This window comes from Ammospiza nelsoni, chromosome 1 (assembly GCF_027579445.1).
Source record: "Ammospiza nelsoni isolate bAmmNel1 chromosome 1, bAmmNel1.pri, whole genome shotgun sequence".
Taxonomy (NCBI): domain Eukaryota; kingdom Metazoa; phylum Chordata; class Aves; order Passeriformes; family Passerellidae; genus Ammospiza; species Ammospiza nelsoni.
In genome coordinates, this window is record NC_080633.1 from 124,593,138 (window position 1) to 124,616,445 (window position 23,308).

A 23,308-nucleotide genomic window follows, 5' to 3' on the forward strand; every position below is an offset into this window, starting at 1 on the left:
ATTTCCATATGTATCAAGCATTATTTATATTCATTAGCTGACGGCAATTTAGCAGCACTATTTTCCAAAAATATCCATACTCAAATCTTATCCTGTAGCAGGAGATTCCATCAAGATAACTAATCTTTAATTAGCATCTCTTTCAGTTAAGAAAATAAGGGGGGAAAAGGGTGCAGGAACACATTGTCTGTTTTCAGGACATGAACCTGAAAACATTTTTTTCTCTGTTTTTCCTGTAGTTGCCCTAGTTTTCTCATTAGCAAGGGGACACTCAGTAAGGCCACACATCAGCACCCATCTGTGCAGCTACTGGGTGCTGAGGGTGGAGGGACCCTGACACCATCCGAGCTGCTGTCTGTATCCATCCAAAGACGCTGGATGCTTTGCCGACTACACGATTATTTCTCCTTGTGTGCTTCGCTTTGGTCTTCGTGTTCAGGGAGGGTCATGGAGTCTCCCTCCCTGGAGATATTAAAAATCCACCTGGACTCGTCCCTGTATCACCTGCTCTGGGTGATCCTGTCTTTGCAGGGGTTTGGACAGGACGATCCCCAGAGGTCTCTTCCACCCTAACGATTCTGTGATCCTGTATTTCATGGAAGGAGATCGCTGATCACAGCATAACCTCAACGAATGGGCTTCAGGACCCGTCAGATCGCACCTGAGTCAGAATACGCCTGGTTTTTGCAGGGAGATGCCCAGACCCGGTGCCTTGCTCCCTTGGGAGCCCAACAGGGCGCAGCCTAAGGGCGGGTGACATCTCCCAGGGCGGGGGACATCTCCCGGGCCCGGCGAGGCGGAGCGGGGCTGGCGACCCCCGTACCGGGCGCCGGGCAGTGGGCGGGGTGCAGCGGGGCTGCGGAGCGGAGCGGGGTTCGCGATCCCCTCAGCGGGCGGGAGGGGTGCAGCGGGGCTGCGGAGCGGGGTTCGCGATCCCCTCAGCGGGCGGGAGGAGTGCAGCGGGGCTGCGGAGCGGAGCGGGGTTCGCGATCCCCTCAGGGGCCGGGGCGGTGCCGGTGCCGAGGCAGAGGCCGCCCGCCCGCGGGGCCGTGGCCGCCGCCCGCCTGCCCGCTCGGCCAATGGGAGCGGCGGTTGTTGGCGGGCCGGGCGGTGGCGGCGTTGCCACAGCAGCGGCGGTCGGAAACCGAGCCCAGCCCGAGCCGGCGGTCGGGGCGCGCCATGGAGGAGATGGAAGGTGAGCGGCAGCAGCGGGGCCGGGGCAGCCGGCGGGCGCCTGGGGCCAGGCGGGTCCTTTGTGCTGCGGCCGGGGCGTTCTCAGGCAGTGGCGGCGGTGGGAGCGGGGCCCGGGCGCCGCCTTGCCCGTTGGCGGAGTCCCCGCGGCCGGCAGTGTTGGGGGCGGCGGGGCTGAGGCGGCGGGGGGGCAGCGGGCAGGGACGGGAGGCGGCGGGGCCGGGCGGCGGCAGAGCGGGCTCCCCGCGCTTTGTCTCCCGCCGCTCCGCTCCGCTCCGCTCCGCTCCCCTCCCCTCCCGCAGCGGCCCCGGCGGCCCCTCCCTGCGGCGGCCGCGCTCCGAGCCCGCTCGCCGGGGCCCTGCGGGCTGGGCTGGGTGCGGCGCGGCGTGCGGGCATCTCTGCCAGGAGCCCGTGGTTGTTTTTCTTTTTGCTAACAGATGGCTGAGGTGGGTGTTAAGATCAGCTTATCTTGCTAGGGAAATGTTCGGTGCGGTGAAGAAAACTAGGTATGAATTTGATGACAGGGTATTTTCAACTTTATCCTGTGCCGGTTCAGTTAATGGAAACGTTCTTGCTCTCTGGAGCGATAGCATCATTTTCATCGATGATGTTGTCCATCATAACATGGATATCAGCTTGGAATTCATGAAGTTACAGCTTGCAATCTGGGCATTTTTGTAGGCCTGTCATTACTACATTTTGCAAGCTGCTTTAACCATACTACTTTAAAAAATACCTGTTCTGAAAAACTGTACAACAGAGTCATTAAGTCTTCATGATCTACTTCTCTAGAGGTAACTGAGTGCTTAAATAGGAGTATGCACAAACTAGCCTTTGTTCTTTATCCCTTCTGGAACAGTTGGAGAACTGAAGTAATTTTCACAGAATACCTGTGTTCTGTCTTTCGTAGATTTTACAGTAATCAGACCCTGTTCCTGAGCCTAGTGACTTCATCAAGACTCTAAATTTGGACATAACTTGGCATTAAAATCCCAAGAGCTTTCTTTGATTCACTTGGCATTCTTTGCTGACTATTAATGCCTTTGAAATTTGAAACGTAGTGTCAAGTGTTTATCAAATAATGCCTTATCAGGCATTCCAGCTCTCAGGACAATGGTATGTTACCTCTCCAGAAGGGAAGAGCTTGCCTTGATTTTGAGTAAGCTGTGCATTTGACTGCAATTGAGACTGCACATCATCTGCAGTACATCTGTCAATTGATTTGGCTGTGTGCTAATTTACCAAGACCAGCTATGCTTGCTATGTTGTGTAAGCTCTAGCACTTTAATTGCAGGGGTAGGAGAAAAGTCTCTACAGATAACAGCAGAATCCTGAAAAAACTTGTGATTTTTTTCATAAAATTTGTCCCGCTCCTGACTTTGTTGGAAATGGCTTGTATTTCAGGAGGTACTGAGAGTGGAGGGAACTGCTAAATTATAGGTGAAATCTCATGTTTTACTTAACCTTTTCTTGAAAGTTCTTTCAAAAGCTAGAGCTTGTCAAAGCATTTTTTCCATCATGTGAAATTATTCTTCTGAATGCTTGAGATTAATTTCAGACTATCACAGGACATAAGTTATGTCTAAAACTCCAGTTATCCTTGCCTTGTGAACACTCATATCTCACACTGTTATCCACTGTCCTTGAATGCAGAAGTTTTTGAAACTGAAGAACAATTTTGTGCATTTATATGGGTCATTTTATGCCATGTTTTTATTTTTTTTAAATCACCACAAAATAAAATACTTCTCTTTCTGCTTCAAAACATGTGAAGCAAGTAGGTTTTCTTATATTTACAGTTTTTCAGTTTAGGCTGTCTCTGTTCATGTTTATTAGCTTATGCTCAGATTAAGTTTTTGTAGAAAGGTTGCCCTAGGACAGAAGAAATGTAAGCAAAGCCAATAACAATAATAATAAATTATTTCATTGGATATTGCACTTTTATTCAGTTATTGCTCCACTGGCAACTCAGAAGAGTGTTGCTGTCTGCCATCTTGGATTAAATTTATATTTGGATGTGCAATTGCACAGTCATACCCATCTGACATAGAAGTATGGGCAGCTTCTGAAATCTGGCTCGGCCTGCTGCCTCATTATATTAGTGCTTAGTAATGTCATGTCCCAGAGCTGGCTGGGGCAGTAGGAGCTTGGCAGCTGTGCCTGCGAGGGTCGTGGTCGTGGGGAAGGGCAGGACTTTGTTGGCAGCAGTCTCTTGGTGAGTCTGTGATGGTGGCAGACACCCTCAGGCTCAAGATGCTTGTCCTGGACTTCCCAGCCTCAGAAAGGTGCTGGTGCTTTCACTTTGCTGAGGATCAGCATTATAGATGAGAGATCTGTTTTACTTCGGTTTATATAAGCATGCTATTAACAAGAAAGAGCTCTACCCAGTTTATAATGATCTTTCCAAAAAGTGGAGAGATGAATGTGTAATGGTTGGCATGTGGAGCTGCATTAATGACATTTAAAATGCTAAATAATATTTTCAGTGTCACAGTTGCATTTTCTCACTCTGTGCAAGTTTAAATGTTCTGTGAGATGGCAAAGTATGTTTCTATGTCACTTTAAAGTTCCTTCTAAAGTTTACTTTTGTTGCTCCTTTAAGGCTGTTGCTCTATTAGGTTATTTTTTATCAGTATTGTTGTAGTACTAGATTGAGTCAACTTTGTACTTTTAAAGGTTTGGAAAAGTAATGAGTGCATACTTGTCATTAGAGATGACAAATCTGATATTAAGTCTAAAGTCGCTACCTCAACATTTGTTACTTTGCAGCTTGCATGCTGCTTGGCTGGTTTTTAATTTTCATTTAATTTACTGATGAAAATAGAGCCACAGACTGGCTCTGTCTGACAACCTAGTGATCTCTAAGGTGAGCTTAAAAATCCGTTCCTGAGTAGTTCACCATGTGGTGAATCTCAGGGCCGTTTTTGATGGATTAACATGTTCTTGTTGCTTTCACTGCTGGATGTCAGAAAGAAAGCTGTCACACTGGCTTGTTTGTTGCTCTCTCTGCTTTGCTTGAGCAAGATGGAACCAAGCACTGAATTCCTGACTTCATTTAAGCCAGAGCAGTCCAATGGTGGTGTTTGATCGGCTTCTCTCCAGTCTGTTGTTTTTTCTGGGAGGAAGCCGACGACAGCTGCTTGAGCCGGCTAAATGCCGCTTCCCACACTTGTTCACAGCCCATCCCAGCCTACGGAATAAGGGGCAGAGGGCAGCTGTGTCCGAGGGCAGAAGGAGTAAGGAGCAGAGGAGCTGCTGTGTCCGAGGGCAGAAGGAATAAGGAGCAGAGGAGCTGCTGTGTCCGAGGGCAGAAGGAATAAGGAGCAGAGGAGCTGCTGTGTCCGAGGGCAGAAGGAATAAGGAGCAGAGGGGCAGCTGTTGTCGAGGGCAGAAGGAATAAGGAGCAGAGGGGCAGCTGTGTCCGAGGGCAGAGGGAGTAAGGGGCAGAGGGCAGCTGTGTCCGAGGGCAGGAGAAATAAGGGGCAGAGGAGCTGCTGTGTCTGAGGGCAGAAGGAATAAGGGGCAGAGGGGCAGCTGTGTCTGAGGGCAGAAGCTCAGCTCTCTGTGGTAGGTGATAGCAGCGCTTGCCCAGCCCCAGCTCGAGCAGCCAGGGAAGGCTGGTTGTGGTTGGAAGGGGCTGGCTGTCTGCTGCCTCAGGAAATAGCCTGCAGTGTCAAACCCAGAGCTTTCCCTTGCTGGTCAGCCTAGGGACTACACCCTGAGCAGTCTGGGTGTGTCCTCGAGGTCTCTCTCTGTACTGCATCTTCGGCTGAGAGCTGGGGTCTGTGCTGCCAGTTGTCCCTGGCATGGGGAATGTCTGAGATGCCCTGCTCCACCCCTAACAGCACAAGATCCCCCCTTTGGGTTTTGTGTTAGTAATGTGACTCTTGAGAGCAAGTGCTTATTCTTGCTTTGTCAGAATTTCTGAATGCTCAATCTTATTTTTTTCCTTAATAGTATAGAAAATTATTAGGTTTTAAAAATAATATTAATGTGAGTGTTCTTTTCCTTTTTAGAGTTGGTCTTTGTCTTGCGTCACTGGATCCATGCAGCAGCTTCCTTGCTTTGGTGGCCATTTTCTTTAGTTCCATTTGACTTCAGGCTTCAGCTTTTATTTTTTTTAATAGGTGTATCTTTTGTCCAACAGAAAAAAGAATTTGTTTTATTGTGCACTGTTCTTAAATCAGCAACTTGGAAACTATTAAAGATTGAAATGCAAAACTGATATTAATGTACATAATTTTTAGTAAGTTTTAAAAATAAGTTATTTGTCTCTGGTAGCCATTTAAACACAAAGATAAATGTGTCTCCACTGAACTGATGCTTCACTGGGCATACTCGAACCTCTGTTAAGTGATCTGAATTTGACATTGAGCACTCTATAACTGGTCAATTTATTTTACTCTTTTTAAGGCCATAATGTTTTTATTTTTTTAAATAATTGTTATTTTACTTAAGGAAAAATCCCAAAAGCTAGTTTAGGCTGATACAATATGGAGAAGTGCACTACCAGAATATGTTTCACCTTTTAAAGGAGAGGAAGTAGACAGGAATGTGTGTAGACAGGAATTGGAATGTTTCAGATTAGTTTCTTCAGTTTCTTAGAAGTAATAGATTTTATGCCCTTTTCTATAGTTTTTTTAAGATTTCTTGCATTTTTAACTTAAATTGAAGAAGCTAGATTGATCTACTAATTGACGTCAGTTGTTTGAATATGGTGGAAAGATGAACATGTTTTACCTGCACACAACACGGTGTGACTGTCATCAAAGGCAGGTGTTGCATCTCATTGAAACCTGTTTCAGGACTGTGGTAAGCACTTGACTGGAGCAGCTGAGGAGTGGGCTTGCTTTCTAAAGAAATCCTGAGGGAGGGGCAAACTAGGAATCAATATGTTACAAATTAAGTTTATTATCAGGTTTTTTTTTAACACATCATATTTTGCCAATTAAGATTCTGATAAGCAAGCAGACTTAGGTATGGATTGCTCTGTCCAATTACACTTGTAGAGTGCCTGAGCCCAGATTTGCTTTGGGGATCACTATGGCAAGACAGTCTTGGTTTAAGGCTGGTGTGAGAAGGCAAGTGTTTGCCTGACTGCCCTCACATCATCTCAGTGCCTGTAGCCTAATACAGGAGAACAGTGTGTTTATGAAGCCAGAGCAGAACTGTGTAACATTTACATAGGTTTTGCAGGTCACATGCTTTCTAGTGCTTCTAGTTGATCTTGCATCATCTGGCTTTCTATTAACAAGCCTTATCTGGAATTCAGATCTGTCAAATTGTACTTCTTGTTCACCATTTTGGTTGAGTTGCATTTCTGTAGGCTTTGCAGGGGAAGGTTTCATAGATTTTTCTGGGTGACCGTCACGACTGAGTGACTCTCTAGAATGCCTGCACATTTACCCTCAGTATGGGAACAAATGGGAGCAGTCAGAGGTCTGCTCTCTGTTGCAGGGCTAGGATCTGTTTGGGATCATGTGTAGGTGGTAGGACAGCTCACAGACCTACACAGGACTGCTGTGGTGGATGACTACAGGCTCTTCAGGAAGAACCAGCTGGACAGCATGGGGGGAAGTTGCCCTTTACGTGGGAGAGAACCACCTGGGGAGTATGAATCAGGGTTAGCAGGCAGACCAGTGTGGGAACAGCTATTGTGGCTGTCTGCTAAAAGCCACTTCATCAGGAAAAAGATGAAGTCTCCCTCATAATTGGAGAGGTCAGTGTATTCACAGGCCTTGGTCCTCATGAGAGACTTTAACCTCTGAAGAGACTTTTAATCTGCTGGAGGGACAAATCAGTAAGGTGCAAGTAGCTAGGAGGCTTCTGGTATGCATTGATGGCAAACTCCTGACCCAGGTGATCAAGGAGCTGGCAAGGGGAGGCAGTGCTGCAGTACTTCGTAAGCACAGATGTGTGAGATGCAAAGGTCAGGGGCAGCCTTTCCTGCAGTGACTGTAGGATGGTTGAATTCAGGATCCTGAGAGGAGGGAGCTGGGTAAATAGATCTCAGCCCCAGAGTTCAGGAATGCAGTCTGTGACTTCAGGGATCTGCTTGCAAGAGTCCCATGAGAAACAGCCATAGAGAGAGCTGGTTATTTTTAAGGATGTGTAATGTGAGTGGCACATTTTCACATTAAAAGTTACACTTCATATGAGGAAGGAAGCAAAGAAGGACAGACAGTTACAGTAAAAGGTATAGTAAACTCACTATGATGTGAGTTGTGTGTGCTGCTGTTACAATCATTCTTGACTGCATGGAACTCATTTCTCAGTCACCAAAAAAACCTATACAGAATCCTCCTCCAGGCTGTCACTTTGAGGCAATGGGTCTCACCTTGATGTGTTATTTTCAAGAAATGCAAACGAAATTTGCCATCATCAGACTCATTCATGTTCAGTGCAATAACAGGGTTTTTGAAATATAATGCATTTTCATTGTCAGACTGAAAAGCTGGTACAAAAATGTGCAGAGGTACTATGAAAGTCTTTTCAGCTTGAGGGAATGGATGCTACAGTGCTAAGGTGTTATCTTTTGGAAACAGAAGTGACAGGTTTATACAAGATTGTCAATGCAGGAGTACAGGAGAATTCATGAGGCTTTCCTATAAAATTGGGAGTAGATAGATAAAAGTAGATTGATTTGCTGTTAGACAATTGTCAAAACTTAGCTGCTTAAAAATTTCAAAGTATATGGATGGTTGAATACTAAGAAGCAGGACTTACTATGATTTCCTCTTCCTCTGTCTTTTCTGCAAACTGCAGAATAGCACAGATGAGAAGGGATGTGCTTGGTGGGATAAAACATGCACAGTATCATTTATCAAGCAGACTTGACCAAGGTATAGCAAGTACTGTCTGTTGTTAAGAATTACAGTCAGTGTATTTACCTTACTTGCATTTTCATTTCAAAATTCATTTTGGCAAAATAATGCAAATTTGCAAAACTTTGATCGTAATTTGAATACTTTTTTCCTATTTTGGTACATTCATATTTCCATTATGTTGTTTAATTCTCTTCAAAACTGCTTTTAAAAAATTAATGCTATAAATTAAAAAAAATTAATCCTCTCATTTAAAGGAATGTTCAAGGGTCTGTGCAACCTGATCTAGTTGGAGGTGTTCCTTCCCACAGGAGGGGAGTTGGACCTAGATGATCTTCAAGGTCCCCTTCCAACCCAAACCATTCTATGATTCTGTGAAGTGTTCCCTACCTGTGTCACTGCATTGGTTTAATTTTTAGGTGGCTCTTGCTTGTGGTATTTGCCATTGGTTAGGCTATGATTAGTTAGTGTGTTGATTAAAAAATATAACCTAGTTGTTATTGATTGTTGGACATATGTTAGAGACTGGGCAGTCCCTCAGAGAAGCAGATGCTGTGGCTTGCTGATGCAGATTCTAACTAATGTGGGGAATGAACAGCATTTTTTATTGTACTATAAATATGTGGTACTCATAAGTGACAAATACCTTGCCTTTGGGGATGAGAATGGAGTTATGCTAAAAGCAATAAATACAGTTTAGTGGAATAATTTGGCAAGTGCTCTTCAAGTGATGACTTTCAAACTTGCAGATTACTTGTTGGTTTCAAGTAGTCCCAAGGCAGGGAATTGTACCAGGCTGTTTCTGCATGTTTGAATTCAGAGAGGCTTGATGATTCTGATTATCGCTATTGTCTGGCCTAAACAGTTTACTACTATCACTGCTGTCCATAAATAAAAGGTTTTGATGGGCAGTCAGATTTTACAACCTGATTAAATACTGTTGCAAGGTGCAGCCTTGTTTTCTGCAAATTGTATCTAAGTTTAACCACATATTTGGGTATATAGAGCTCTCCAGATGAGAAAAGTGTAAAAAAAAATTCAGTTATTCAGCAATAGTGGAGGCTTCTGCTCCCCCTAGGTGTGAAGTCTGTTTACACAACTGGTTTATCTGTAAGCATGACAGCAAGAACAAGTGACTGTGACAGCTATGGCTGTAACTGTGTCAGATCAAACTTGTATGTATTGATGGGTCCCCACATTGTACTGAGAAAGATAAATAGAACTGGCAGCTTGCCCTTTCTGCTGTTAATCAATTGTGCTATTTGAATATGAGAGAAGAGAAAGAATGAAGTTGTTCTCCTGAAATCTAGGTTTCAAAGAAGTCTAAGCTTATCTATAATACTGAAAGTACTATGATACATCTGGAGACTGTATAGCTGTGCTGTCAGACTTAGTGGTCCACCCAGACTTTACAACTGAACTCTTAACTTCAAGATCAGAAAGTACAGGCAACTGGACTGTAGCCATACTCAGAAGGGTTGTGTGCAGTAACTTGTGTAGCTGCCAACCCTGTGATTTGGAAGTAGAGCTGGAGGAGGAGGAGCCCTGACAGGGACAGTTTACAAACATGAATGATAAGATTATTGTAGTCCTGCTAATGAGCTTCCAGTCTGGTTAAGCATCATAGTAGGTTGTGCATTGTGTTTTTGTCTGAGACCTGGTCTCAGGAAGGCAGTAGAATAGGATGTAAAGCTCAGCATCTTGTGAGCTTATCTCAGTATTCTGTGGTATTCACATAACAATTTTGATCATATTTATCTTTTCTCAAGGTGCGTTTTGATTAGATAAACAGTAATAAATATTTCAGTCCTTCTTCAAGTTAAGTAGATTCATTCATGTTTAATACAAGCATCTCAGCTGCTGGTGATTAGCGATATTAAAGTTGGTAAAAAGGAAAAGAAGTGTAGCTGCTGTATAAATAAAATTACTTTAAAAAGTCCTGCATTGTTGCTAAATTTAAAGAGACTGAAGAAAATTGCCATGACACTATCTTACTACCAATTTCTATTCTCAAGACCAATTTCTCAAGCATATCCTCTTTCTGATTCTTGATTTGAGAGTTCCTTTTTTTTTTTCCTTAACCTCCTCTCTGCAGTGCATCCCAGATTGAAAACTATTTCAGTTAACTTTTTCAGGAAAAAAAATTGCAGTAGATATCACACATTAATGTCTTTTTGTAAAAAATAAAACAAAGCCAAAATTAACTCAATTGCTACTTTCAAAATTTTATTCCCATGCCTTAATTTTAAGTTATCAAATTTCATGTGGATAACATTGCTAACCCTTCTGTAAGGGAAGACTCATGGACTCCTAGAAAGAAATGTTAAGGTTTTGTGGTTTTGATTTATTTGGTTTTGGGGTGTTTTTGCTTTGAAAATGAGGAAAATCACAGAGGAGTTAAGCTGAAGGGGTGAGTGTGCCCCTTCATAAAAGACACTTGGCTTTCCATTTTCAACAAAACTTCAGGAACTTTCATTTTTTAAAAAGAACTTCCTTATATGCTTTGGGTCAGTGATTTGTGTTACATGGGAGGTGTTGGCAGTAGAAATAGCTCTAGGCAGATGTGATTACCTGCCAGCACCCGGGGAAGGTGGGAATGCTCTGAGGAAATCCAGCTCTGTAACTGCAGCTGCACTAAGTGGTAATTGGCATTCCTTGTGCTTTGGTATGTCATATGTAAATGCTGCTCATTCAGGTCAGCAGCTCTCAAGTCTGCCTCTTTTCATGTGGAATTTAAACACCAGCTCAAATTCTACAACACAGAAGAAAACTGTGTGATATGTAGCTTCTTTTACAAAGGCAGATATTTGAAAGAATTCTCTTCTCAGCCCAATTCTTAATCACATACTGTATACCTTGTGTCAAGACCACTAATTCTGATTTATTTCAGCTAATTTATTGAAGACACAAACAGTGTCACTTCATATTTTTGGAAAATGGCTCTCCCACTCATTTCTGCAAAGTTGAGGGCTGTATCAGAGTGATATAATAAAAAAAAGTTGAACTCTTTAGCAAAAGTGAGTTTGCAGTGATGTAGGTTATCATTATTAAGAGTGCTAGGGAGTCTGAAGAATGAAGTAATAAAATAAACAAATCTGTGCATATTTTGTATTTTTGAGTGAACTAATTGAGAAAAGGTTAAAATCATTGCTGCTTACCCTTCATTCAGATCAGTGGTGAGGGCAGGTTCCCAGCCATCTAAGCTTTGTACCAGTGTTCATGAGCTCAGCCTTGTGGATTTAAGAAAACAGACCTATGGAAAAAATTTCAGATGTGATTTTTTAAAAAAGAGTTTGAAAAAATACAGTTAAAAAACAAGTTCCTAGTAAATCCTTATCGCATTCGAGTACACTTCAAATACATGAATAGAAAAAACCCAAGATTCATCTGCCTGTTTCGCTTTTTTCCTACTTCTCGTACTTGTGTGCATCTAAATGCACAGATATTTAGATGGCACAAAAGGAAACTTGATTATGGTTTCCATTTGAACTTGGTTACTGTCAGTGCAGTCCTGCTGTGCTGTGGTAAGGATAGTTGTGTTCATATCTACATGGAAAAGGTATATAAATTAATTAAAGGTATGGACTAAATGTTTTAAACTGCACTTTTCATGTGATTTATGATTATTAAAATGCATTGTGCTCTGTAGTATGTTCATACAACTATTACATTGCATACAGTTAGTTACTGGGGGTGAATTTGCTTTAAGGAATTGAAAAAATCAGAAATAGACAATAATTGCTTACTGGTAATACAGATCTCACTCAGTTTTAATCTTTGCATTTGGGCAAAAAAGGTTTTCAGTGGGAAACATGGCTGCCTGAATGTTTGCTTTGAAGTATTTAATTAAATGATTCACTTTTTAGGACTGGTCATACACTTAGTTAGCAAGTGTATATGTTTAGATGGAAAACAGTTTTGTACTGGGAAGCTGGGAAAAAAAGCTGATGAAATGATTGAACATTGCTATGTTAATAACTTTGTTAGTTTAAGATGCTGCTTCACCTAAAATACAAGTCAATTTGCAGTGGTTTTATTTTAATGTGGTGTTAATAGAGGCAGTTTTATTGTCTGCCATAGTCAGATTGAGTACAGAGAAAGCTACTAGTACATCTCAAACATAATCCAAATTTACTGCTTCTTTCTTGATGTATACATGATATAAAAACATCCCTGTATTCCTCTGGTATTCTACTAGATATAATAGATGCCTTTTATTGGGAAGCCCTGCAGTTTTTTGTCTCTGCCACAACTCTGTTGCATAATGCATGCCATATAAATATATTTGCTTGCACAGGTCTTGATACTTAGACTTGTTGGTCTTTTGTCTGGTTCTGTGGATCTGCTGTATGTCAAATGTACTGTTTACATTTTTGTTACCAATGCTTGAATAGCAGCATCAGAAATACTTCTGTAAACCATCAGTAATAATCTGAATAAAATATATAGTAAAAACAGCATCAGGACTGTTTTCTTTACCAGGGAAAGTGGAATAGTTTGTCTTAGTAGAGCAAAATAAATAATGGAATGTGTCCTTTCTGTATTTGATACTAAATTTGATCTTTTCCAAAGGCACAGAAATACCCACTAACCAGCTTTATTCTTGATGTGTATTTGAGCTGTCTTTGGGACTTACAAGGGATTTTTTAGTTCCATATTGATATGCATTCTTTTAAGGGAGGGGAGTTATGTATTATAAGTCAACAGAATTGCTGGTAACGTGTTGCTGGGCCTGACAGCTTCCAAAAGTACCTAAAGACTTTGGTATAATTTTTGCCTTTCTCATCTGCATAGCCTCTGCACAAGTCAAAGGATGTATAGTGTTACAGTAACAAATGTTATTATGGCTAAGTGTATATGAGGTTAGCATTTTTTGAAATAATGTTTAGTCATTAATCAAATTTTCTTAAAGAAGTATGTTTTATTTTTAAGGTGAGGTTGCAGTGCAAACTGGAGATCTGTTGCCATGTAAGATTTGTGGAAGAACTTTCTTTCCAGCAGCGCTGGTAAGTGGTGTGAGCCCTGTTGTCTTTTAGATTTGATAAGTTGATACGAAAGTTAAGCAGGGCTTACTATAGCTAAATAAAATGGTTCTAGGTGCTTTGTTTTGGTAGGGGTTTTGTGTTTTTTCCCCTCCCAAGTAATTACTGATTCCAGTTGGCTCAGGTTTGAAGCTCCTTAGAAGGGGTTTAATTTTCTTTTAAGATCCCATCATTTTTAGAGACATGAAATACATGCCTCTAAAAGCATCTTTTCTAGGATTACAGAATCAATCCTTGTCTTCTGTAGTTTTAAGTCTCAGCTAGTAAATGAAGTGTTTTGTTTGCCATTTCCATGGCTGTCATCTCCATTGATAATAGAAATCAGTCTCCTTAAATGTGAATATGAATTTCAGACACCTGGGATTTGTTTTGCACTCAAATGGCCACCAAAAGCTGCCTACCTATCATCAGTTTTTTATGTGTAAGGAGCAAATGTAGATGCCTTCAACATTTCTTCATTATCACGTGTGGTTTTGTGACTCTCTATATACATCTGTGAATTCCTGTAGTTCTGTTTTAAAGGTAGTGGCTGGCATAAATGTTTGAGGGAAAACAGTCTGAGCTTATTCATCAAGAGTTGGGGATTTTTTGCTAATATTTTTATCAAGAAAGAGGGAAATAATGTGTTAATAAGTTCTGTTTTCAAAACTAATTTCTGTATTCTCCTTTTATTTCGCTTCTGCTTACAGAAAAAGCATGGACCCATTTGCCAAAAAACTTCTGCCAAGAAAAGGAAGACATTCGATTCCAGCCGACAGAGAGCAGAAGGAACTGACATTCCCACAGTAAAACCTCTTAAGCCACGGGTATGTTATAATTTACTCTGAATATGAGCATTTTAGGCATACTATGTATGCATTTTAGTAAGACTTATTTCTGCTGGCAGTTCGTGTTAATTAGATCAACTAAGATTTGGAAGAAATCTTAACTATGATGTTATGTGCTAAAATAAGGTGCATGCTTAGCTTCAAGTAAAAACTTCAAATAGAGAAAGCTTTTTTTTTTGCCTCTTAGCCAGAACCACCCAAAAAACCTTCTAACTGGAGACGAAAGCATGAGGAATTTATAGCAACTATACGAGCAGCCAAAGGACTGAATCTCAAAGACGGTGGAAAACTCCCTCCACCACCTCCACCATCATATGACCCCGGTATGTAAAACAGTCAAGTTCCTTAGAGATTTTTAAGTTAATGTGAAGAAGTTTGAATTGAAAACAAATTTGTTGGAATGCAACATTCACAGGTTCTTGAAGATGACTTACTATCCCTGTGCAGATGCTGGATTGTGGCTTTGGGTCTGGCTGGCTCACACCCTGTGTAGATTTCAAAGCCCATGAGTTTGTTTTTAACGTGTGGAAAGATAGCTGGGGCCAATTTGCAGCTTGCTACTGTCCTGTACATCATAGGCTGGACAAATTGTTTAATACCTTGTTTGTGCTTACAGCAGTAGCAGATTGCCCTTTTGATTAACTGACACCCACAACATATCTACATTGTGGGAATGCACTTTTGTGTTTTTCAAATGTAATCTCTGCCATTTCTTGCTGAATTCACATTTAGTTTAATGTATGCAGTGTATTCCTTAATGCCTCATGTGTTTTTGGTATGTGAGATGTGTGGAGTTAGCAAGGGCAGGACAGTCCTTGGGTATCTTTGAACTGAGCCTGGGTAAAGTGTTCAAGCAGTTTGATGTGAATGAGAAGGAAACACACCTTTCATTTAACTTCTGGGATATGATAATAGGCTGAAGAATAGATTTCTTCCTCTTGTCCTAAGAGCTAAACCATTTGATTAGCTGAGTGGCTATTTCCAGCAGGATTGGAAAAAAACATGTGTTTGCTTCTGCCTATCTCTGTGGTCAAGTGAGGGTGTGAAGTGTTCCCTACCCTGTTTCTTTGCAGAAGATGTGTTAGTCCAGCATTAGGATTGTAATGATGCATTCATTCTAAGAGGATGTATTATTCATCATTCTGTACTCACCATCCTGAAAAACCATATAACTAATTTTAAAAAGTAAAGCCATCTTAAAGCCAATTGGAAATGCTTCTGGATGAGAATCACAAGGCTTGATCATGGAAAGAATCGTTAATAATCTATAAAGCATATCTATAATCTGTCTAGTTGTAGTTGTTAGTCTCCTTGCTTCAATCCACTGCAGTGGGCTAGACTTAGGAAGAGGAAACCAGGAATGAAGAGACCATGCACAAAATGATCAGTGCATATTCTTCTTACAAACAGAGCAGGAGCAGCTACTGATGCTCCTTTTCTACTTATCATGTAGGAGAGTGGGAAGATTGTGAACATGTGTATCCCTCCTCTCCTACTCAGCTCTGTCTTGGGCACACTTGTTTCTAATAAGCAGCAAGTCTTTTTCCTTTTAATGGAAAGAGTCTCATATTCATACTTTCTACTTAACTGCTCTGAGCTGGCAAGTATCGCTGCATCTTTCATCTCCTCTTCCACTTTTTCTGAGAAAGTGCAGAATGGCCTCAGGTTAAGAAGGACCTTAAGTCACCCTGAACTTGACTGTATGTGTACTGCCCTCTTATTTTGATTAATTTTTGTTTTATAAAGCTTACATTGAATCCTAGAGGTTCTTCTGGACAGTATGAGCAGTACTTTCAGAGAGCAAAGTGTCTGACTGGCACTATGTTTTTACAAAAGGATGATACAATTCCTGATTCCTGAAAGTATACCTTCATCCTCTCTAGTCTGATACATTTGTGGGCTTTGAAAGTTTTCTGTGGAAATTGAGCTGTGCATTAGCTAATAATGGCATATTATCCAAGGGCTTTCACAGCTGCTTTATTTTTATTTTTTCCTTTTTTTTTTTTTTTTGTTTCTTTTGAATAATTTTGGTTTAACTACATATCTATTACAGTTCTGTTTCTGGATTTTTTGTCTCCTAAGGTATAGTTGATGTTCAAGTGTTCTGACAGTAGCAGAATATATGTAAAATAAATAAATAAAAAATTATTGTTGTTACCACATGAGATTCCCGTGCTGTCACTTCTCTGTGTTCTTCCTTTGTCCTTAGCTTGGGTCACTTCTTGGGTCACAGTTCATGGTTTGGTGGCCATTACATCATTTAACTTACTCAAAACTGTTTATAAATATTTAAAGGAGCAAGTATTTAAGCCTGATCTGCATTTGGACTAGTAACATGTAATCCAAAACTTATTTTAGATTTTATGATATCTAATTGTAATTTTGGAGGCAGTGACTGTTGGATTTCATCTCATTTTCTTCAATACATTTCTAAAATGACCTAGAAACACATTAATTTACCCTGCTTTGCTGGTGTCAAGCTTTTTTGATGCTTGCATGGTTTTGAATGGTCTAATCTAAGCATACAGCATTTATATCTCTGGGCACTGAAATACACAGTTGTCTGAAACTGTAGTCCAAACATATCATTTTCCAAGGGCACTGTATTTTAAGGTGTGTATTTCCAGTGTACAGATTATGTATCTTTTAATATATTAAGCTTTTCTGTAGCTCTTTCTGTTTATCCCCAATGAGAGTAAGATTCATGTGTGTAATGCTGTTTGCAATGTGACTAAATTAATCTTGCAGAAGTAACATGGCCACCTGTTACTTTCTTTTGCATCTCTCTAGAGATAGCTCCTTATTTTGGCTGATTTTCTTCTGATTCTCTTTATTTGTTAAATTTCTAATTTTTTTTATAATGATCACTTCCAGTATTGCAGTTGGTATTTCTCAGTTGTTTCAAGTTTGTCAGAAAAAACAGATTTGTTGTCTTTTGCTGCTTGTGTGGGAAAGGTTTTAATGTATTCCTGTATCTTGAACAAACAGAACTGTTAATAATTTCTTTAAATTTTTGATTGCTTGTTTGTTTAGCTTCTTCTCTACTTCCTTCCAGCTGATCTCTGTGCCATGTCCCTTTACCTCTTTGGCTACCTTCTCTGCACAATAGCATCACTTAAAGTGTTTCTGATTTTGCTTAGGTTATTTCTAATCCTCAGCTACTCTTATCCATCAAATCAGAATATGCTTTTACTTAGCAATCTGTATTTCATTTTCAGATTCAAAAAGCTATCATTTCCCCTGGAGAGGAGGTTGGTCTTTAAAAGACTTTAAAACACTGTCATTTTAAAAACAGATTATTAATGTTATATTTCTATGTTTTTAAGATTACATTCAGTGTCCATACTGTCAGAGGAGATTTAATGAAAATGCAGCTGACAGGCACATCAATTTCTGTAAGGAGCAAGCTGCACGTATTACCAATAAGGGGAAATTGGCAGCTGATGCCAAAGGGAAGCTTCCTGCTCGAACTCAGGTGAGCTAAAACACTTTTCTTAACTTGTAACTTGCATTCAATAGCAAATTAAGCTGGTTAAATAGTGTGCTGCTTTTAAAAAGAATGAACTATTTCATTCTGTAATTTTATTATTTGCACTCTCTGAAATTAGACACTAAGCACGAATGAGGCTTTTGCTTTCTTAAACTGCAGAGATCCATAAGTCAGATGGCAGCAGTTGCAAATGAAAACCAGTCATAAATGTAATTGAGAAATGTTCAAATGTCAGGTAAGGATAGCAGGAGGAAAGAGAGATGCAGTTTTTGTAAAGGAAGTTGAATTTCTGTTGTGCTAGTTTCTAAATTCAGTTGAAGACTTGCTTAAGGGGCAGACAAAGGTACCTGACTACAGGACAACTGACAGCAGTATAGTGGTTAATTAGAGACTTTAGAGGGATTCACATGTATTACACAGTATTTTGAATTAGTGCAGGGACTGGTCCGGACCACACAGGTGAAAGTAAGATTTGGATTTTTGAAAGACAAAAATAATTCTACCTTTGAGTATTCGCTTTGGTTTTTATTAATTAATTAATTAATTTGCAATGAGATGATACTTTTAATCTTAACAAAGCCACTAAGTTAGGGAATGTTTCCTGCTAGTATCATCTGTAGGTATTAGAAAACAGACTATCAGAAACCGTTTGCATGTTCCCATACCAGAAACAGGTTATCTGGTAGGAAATCATCCTCTGTTCTCCCACAGTACCTGAAAGAACTACCTGTTGTGTTATAGAGATAGCTTGATTTAATTGCTTAAATTTCTAGGTTGTATTTTGTTACAGTACAAACCTGCTCCAGTTAAGAAGATGCCTTCTGTAGGATCAACACCATCACCATCGTCACGCTTACCACAGCCAAGTGGTGTTAGCAAAACTGTTGTAGGTATGAAATGGATGTTATGAAGTGTTCCATGTCTTTTCTAAATAATAATTCTCAAACTATGCAGTAAAAATTGATTGTTTATTTGATATAGTGGTCTGTAAAATCTCATTTAAAATAAATTTGGAAGGGGCATTGATTGTCATCTGTCTAAAAAGACTCTTGAGCACTTAGGATTCTGGTTTATATACCAGGTCTTTTTATTTTTTTTTTCTGAATTGAGTATGAAAAATCTTTTGGAGTAGTAATGCATGATTGTATCAAAAACTGATCTCTCTCATGCTTAATTCTGTAACTGATTTGTCTGCTGAATGTGATCATAAATTGGTGAAAATACATAGTCAAGGCGTGTATATTAGAATGATGCAAACAGCAGTCTAATTTGGGTTTCAGATATCAGATATCAAGCATGTTCTGTTTGTACATACTTGGACTTTTCTTCCCCCTTTTTTCCTGAGCAAAGTAATTGTGATACAGTATCTTTTCTTAGAATAAAATACTATATCTCAATTACCTATTTTCTATACATTTCATGAAACATTTTCTTTTTGTATTATCTTGATACTGACTCACACCTCTGTATTTCTAAAACTCTTGTTAGGAATTTTGCAATTAAAATGTTTTTTAATAAATTGTATCATTTCAGCAGCAAAATCTTACATTTTCTTATATTTTTGTGCTTGCTTTTCAACTGCAAGGTGTCTCTTCAAGTAAAGCACTGTCTTCATCTGGATCCAGTGGGAGCAAAATTCAGACATTATCACCAGGTCATAAAAACTCACCAGGAGCGGTGAACCCACAGGCAGGGTGAGTTCCATCTAATGTTGTCATTTGTCCTTTATTTCATGTTTATGTTGTTCTAGTTTTAGAAATATTTATGGTTTGGTTCACTTACTTTTTATTTTTTTCCTATGAGCTTTGGAAGTACAGTGTTTTGCATTTATTCTTTATCTGTAAATACAGCTAATGTTTAAGGAACATTGGAGAAGTCAAAGGTTTTATCAAGTTGATTTAACAACAAAGGTGGTCAAGCGATAAAAATAAAATATACTAAAAATGAAAGAATAGGCAGATGTGATTGGAGTAATGAATTTTTTGTCGGTAAAAGTGAAGAGTCTTAAAAAAGGAGAAAATATTAGGCATAATTTCCTACACTGCATGGAAATATAAGAAAGAGGTTTCTGCCATAGACTAGAAGGCAATTGTGACAGGATCTTCTTTCTTAGCACAAAAGGATGGAGGCTTTCTCTTTTCCCTTTCCTAAGAGGCAACAAATTAGTGAGCACAAATAAGAGAAAACCAGTGCACTTACAGCAGCAAGGAGTGCTACATGGAGATTATTATTGTTCAGTGTAAGTGCTGTTGTGATCAAGGCTGTGACTCATGCTTTGCGGGAGGGGTAGACATTTCACAGAATCTCATAGAGAAATCTGTGGAGGGCATTGAAGAGAAATTGTTGAGGAGCACCAAGGAGCACTGAAAACACAAAACATAGAAGTGATTGCAATTATAACATTGGTGATTGAAAAAGATTTATTTCTATAAAAATGAGTATCCAATTGATGAAGACAGTATAATGTGAAGAAAACCAGTGTCTTAAGCTCATGAGGAAGAAAAAGGACATTTTGAAAACTCGTGGGGTTGGACAGCAATTACATAAAACTAGAGATTTTTAATTTATCACTCTTAAATTTTACAGGTTATGCATGAATATGAATTTACAGCTCTGTCATGCTTCCCTCCTAATGCCCTGTCAGATCAGCATTCAATTCTGTCCCTCCCTGCTCTGTCTAATCATGATCACTCTTTCAGACACAGGTCACAAGTAGAGTTCATAAGGTTGACAGATATCTTGCTTTTTTTATTTCCCCCCTCTCCTGGTGTCTCACTAGTCTTTAGTCAGCTTCACTACCATTTGTAGGCATCTATGCTGTGACTGTCAGAAAATCCCAGCCCCTTGCTCAGTGATTTTCTTTGTTTCTCCATTTTTTAGAAGTTGAATTAGCACCTACTGATGAGTGGCAAACAAGCAGGTCTGCAAACCACAGTAAAAAAAGTCAGCTGGAATAATTTGAAGGAATGTTTCTGTATCCAGTAGTGTAACCCAGCTGTCTGGGAAGGGTTTTTTCTTGTTGAACGTTCCTAATTGAAGTCTGTATTTGTCAGTGAGGATGCAGCAATTTTGATCTTCACTTGTTAACAAGGAAGTTCTATGTAATTTTACCAGTCATTTGTGTTGCAATAAACATATGAAATTTGGTAGAAAATAAACACCCTTGTGTTCCATCTATTCCTCAGAGATCAGAGGGGCTGAGTGCAGCGTGGCTTCATTTCTGATTGTAACCCGTTAGGCACTGTGGCTAGTTATGTTCAATAAGAACTTATACAATTCCAGATTCACAAATAATGTAGTTTATTGAAGCAGCAGATCATTGACTCTTGTTAGATTGCTGGTGATAAATGAAGTAGATCTCCAAAATGTTGTATAACTGTTCCCAGCTATACTGTTGATGCAGCCAGAGGCACAAACCTTACCAAAGAGTCATCCCTGCTTTGGGGAGGGGAGAGAGAAGCAAGGCCATTGTCTATGAAGTAAGGTCATGTTCTCATACTCTAAAAATGGAGGATTTCAAATACCAATTTTAGACTTTTTGGAAAAGTGGAGGTATTACTGTAGTCAAATATAATTGTTACCAGTTACTGTGATCCTAGTTGGTGGAGAAGCAGCTTTTTTCTCATTTTCATATTGCTGGGTGCATTTTTCCAATGTATTAATTATCTTTGGATACTTTTGGCTGAATTGGTTGTAACAAAGGCAGCACAGATCCCTAATAATTCAGCATCATCCTCCACCCAGGTGAGGGAGCAGTGAAGACCGCCTGACATTACTCCTGTCAGCATGTTACCATCTCACATCATCTTCCCAAAGGAGCAGATTTGTGACAGAGGCTGGTTGTGGATGGCTAAGGTGGAGTGAGGCTGATACTGAGGTCTGGGAGCACTCCTGTGCTTCCCTGATACACCACTGGGCTGTGAGACCTCTGCCTCACCCCAGGCATCATTCAGTTGTTAAGCCTTGCTCGAGCCCAGTGCAAGATTAGCAAGTGACTCAGCTCACAGTTTTGCTCAGCTTTATGAATTCCCCAGAATTCAGAAACTCACATCATCTCTGTATCTTGACATAATAAGTCTGGCAATTTTCCACATTTGCCTACTGGACTTTGTTTTCAGTAGTCTTCCATTTTCTCCACTGTTGCTTGGAGAAGAATCTGTAACATGATGAAGCCAAATAGCAGCTGGGGAGGTGTTTGCCCAGGTTCTCCCTGTTTATGCATTCTGCTAAGCACAAATAGATGGCTTCTGGCTGGCACAGCTCTCAGATAATGATCTCTGCTGAAAGACAGTAAGTGTTAGCTTGGCTTATAACCTCAATTGCCTACACAATTTCGACATTTAAAGAATATGGGTGTGATGAATGTGTTTCTGCCTGCAGTCCTTCTGAAAAACTTATTGTCTTCTGTTTTCCAACTCACCCTTCTGGCATTTGCTGCTTGTACTAACCAACCTTCCACAGGTGGCTGTTACATGTGCCTGGTTCCTAAGTGTTGCATCTATGACCTGGCATTTCTTTTTTTAGCTTCATTGTATTCACTTCTGGGGAAAAATTTGTCAGAAGTTATATTGAAGCAAAGAGGTGTAGGAGCCAGTTACATCATGGGAAAGTTAGATTTGTTGGATTGGTCACTGGTGACAATTTTGACCTTAATCATCTCAACTTCTGCCTCAGTATTGGGGCATGAAGGGGAAATATATATGGTTCTCTTGAAATACCTACAGAACTTTACCAAAGCAGGGATAGAGACGCTGACAGTCAATGTCCTGCATGAGAGTGAAAGTAATTAATACTGCAGTGGCAGATTTTAAACACTAAAACATCTTACAATTTAGCCTATAGATAAGTGCAGCTGGAATTACTTTCTAAAATAGAAGAACTTTTGAACATTGCCCATCAGTAGGATTAAACAAGATCTATTTCTTTTACTACATTTATGATTTAACCAGTAGAATGAAGCCTTAGTGTGAGATTTGGGATTCTGTTACACTGAAATCAGACAGAGCTTATGCTGGAGGATAAGATGTTGTGCTCTTCTGAATTGATAGTGAAACAATTTGCTGAGCAGTGTTGTGTGGGGTTATTTTTAAAGGCAATCTTTTAAATGGAATGTTAATCAATCACTTTTTCTTTTCTCCTTGACAAATATTAAAGAGCCTACACACGTTATTTTGACCAGGTTAAATTTCAGGTTTTGCTGTAAGAGACAAGTTCCTGCAGTTTGCAGTAAGGGAAGCTGTAACTTTTGGTGGTTTTTGAGGTATTACTTTAGTGTGTAACCTTCCATCTTTGCCCAGATTCTTGTAATTCTGGATTTTCCCAGAGACGTAGTAGAAGAGGGGCTTAACAATTGCAATTCTATTGTGCAATATCAAGGATGAATTCTGTGTACCGGGTGATGAGGACACCACTGCGTTCTGTGGGGCCGCGGTCGCCATTCGTGCAGGGACGCGCGGAGCGGCCGCAGGCGCTGTGCTGAGCGCGCAGTGCCGCCCGCGCCCGCCAGGTGGCGCTGGCGCAGCGCGGGCCGGGCCGGGAGAGCTCGGTCCAGGGAGGGAGCTGGGAATTACCCATCCACCGCCTGTAAAGCTCGTGTGCGGCACCGCAGCAGCAGCAGCAGGCACTTTGTCTGTGCACGGCCAGGGGTGGAACCATAACTATGAATCCTCGCCTGTAAACCTCGTGTGCAGCATCGCAGCAGCAGGCACTTCTACTGTGCACGGCCAGGGGTGGAGCCCTACCTTTGAATCCGTGCCTGTAAAGCTCGTGTGCAGCACCGCAGCAGCCCCAGCAGGCACTTTTACTGTATACGGGTGGGAGTAGAACCCTAGCTTTGAATCCCTGCCTGTAAACTTCGTGTGAAGCATCGCAGCAGCAGCTGGCACTGTTACTGTGTACAGGCAGGAGTGAAACCCTAACTTACGACCTCAGTTA

The 23,308-nt window shown here is 40.6% G+C and overlaps 1 protein-coding gene across 1 annotated transcript in view; it reads left to right on the forward strand.

Annotated features, from left to right (window-relative positions):
- The first annotated feature begins 633 nt into the window (after positions 1-633).
- The window catches only part of ZC2HC1A (zinc finger C2HC-type containing 1A), a 35,785-nt gene continuing 13,110 nt past the window's right edge, over positions 634-23,308 (forward strand). The window contains exons 1-8 of the mRNA XM_059470848.1: positions 634-680; positions 768-1,195; positions 12,948-13,021; positions 13,747-13,863; positions 14,072-14,207; positions 17,211-17,359; positions 18,165-18,264; positions 18,960-19,068. Coding sequence (XP_059326831.1) covers positions 634-680; positions 768-1,195; positions 12,948-13,021; positions 13,747-13,863; positions 14,072-14,207; positions 17,211-17,359; positions 18,165-18,264; positions 18,960-19,068 — 1,160 coding nt within the window. The remainder of the gene's footprint in view (positions 681-767; positions 1,196-12,947; positions 13,022-13,746; positions 13,864-14,071; positions 14,208-17,210; positions 17,360-18,164; positions 18,265-18,959; positions 19,069-23,308) is intronic.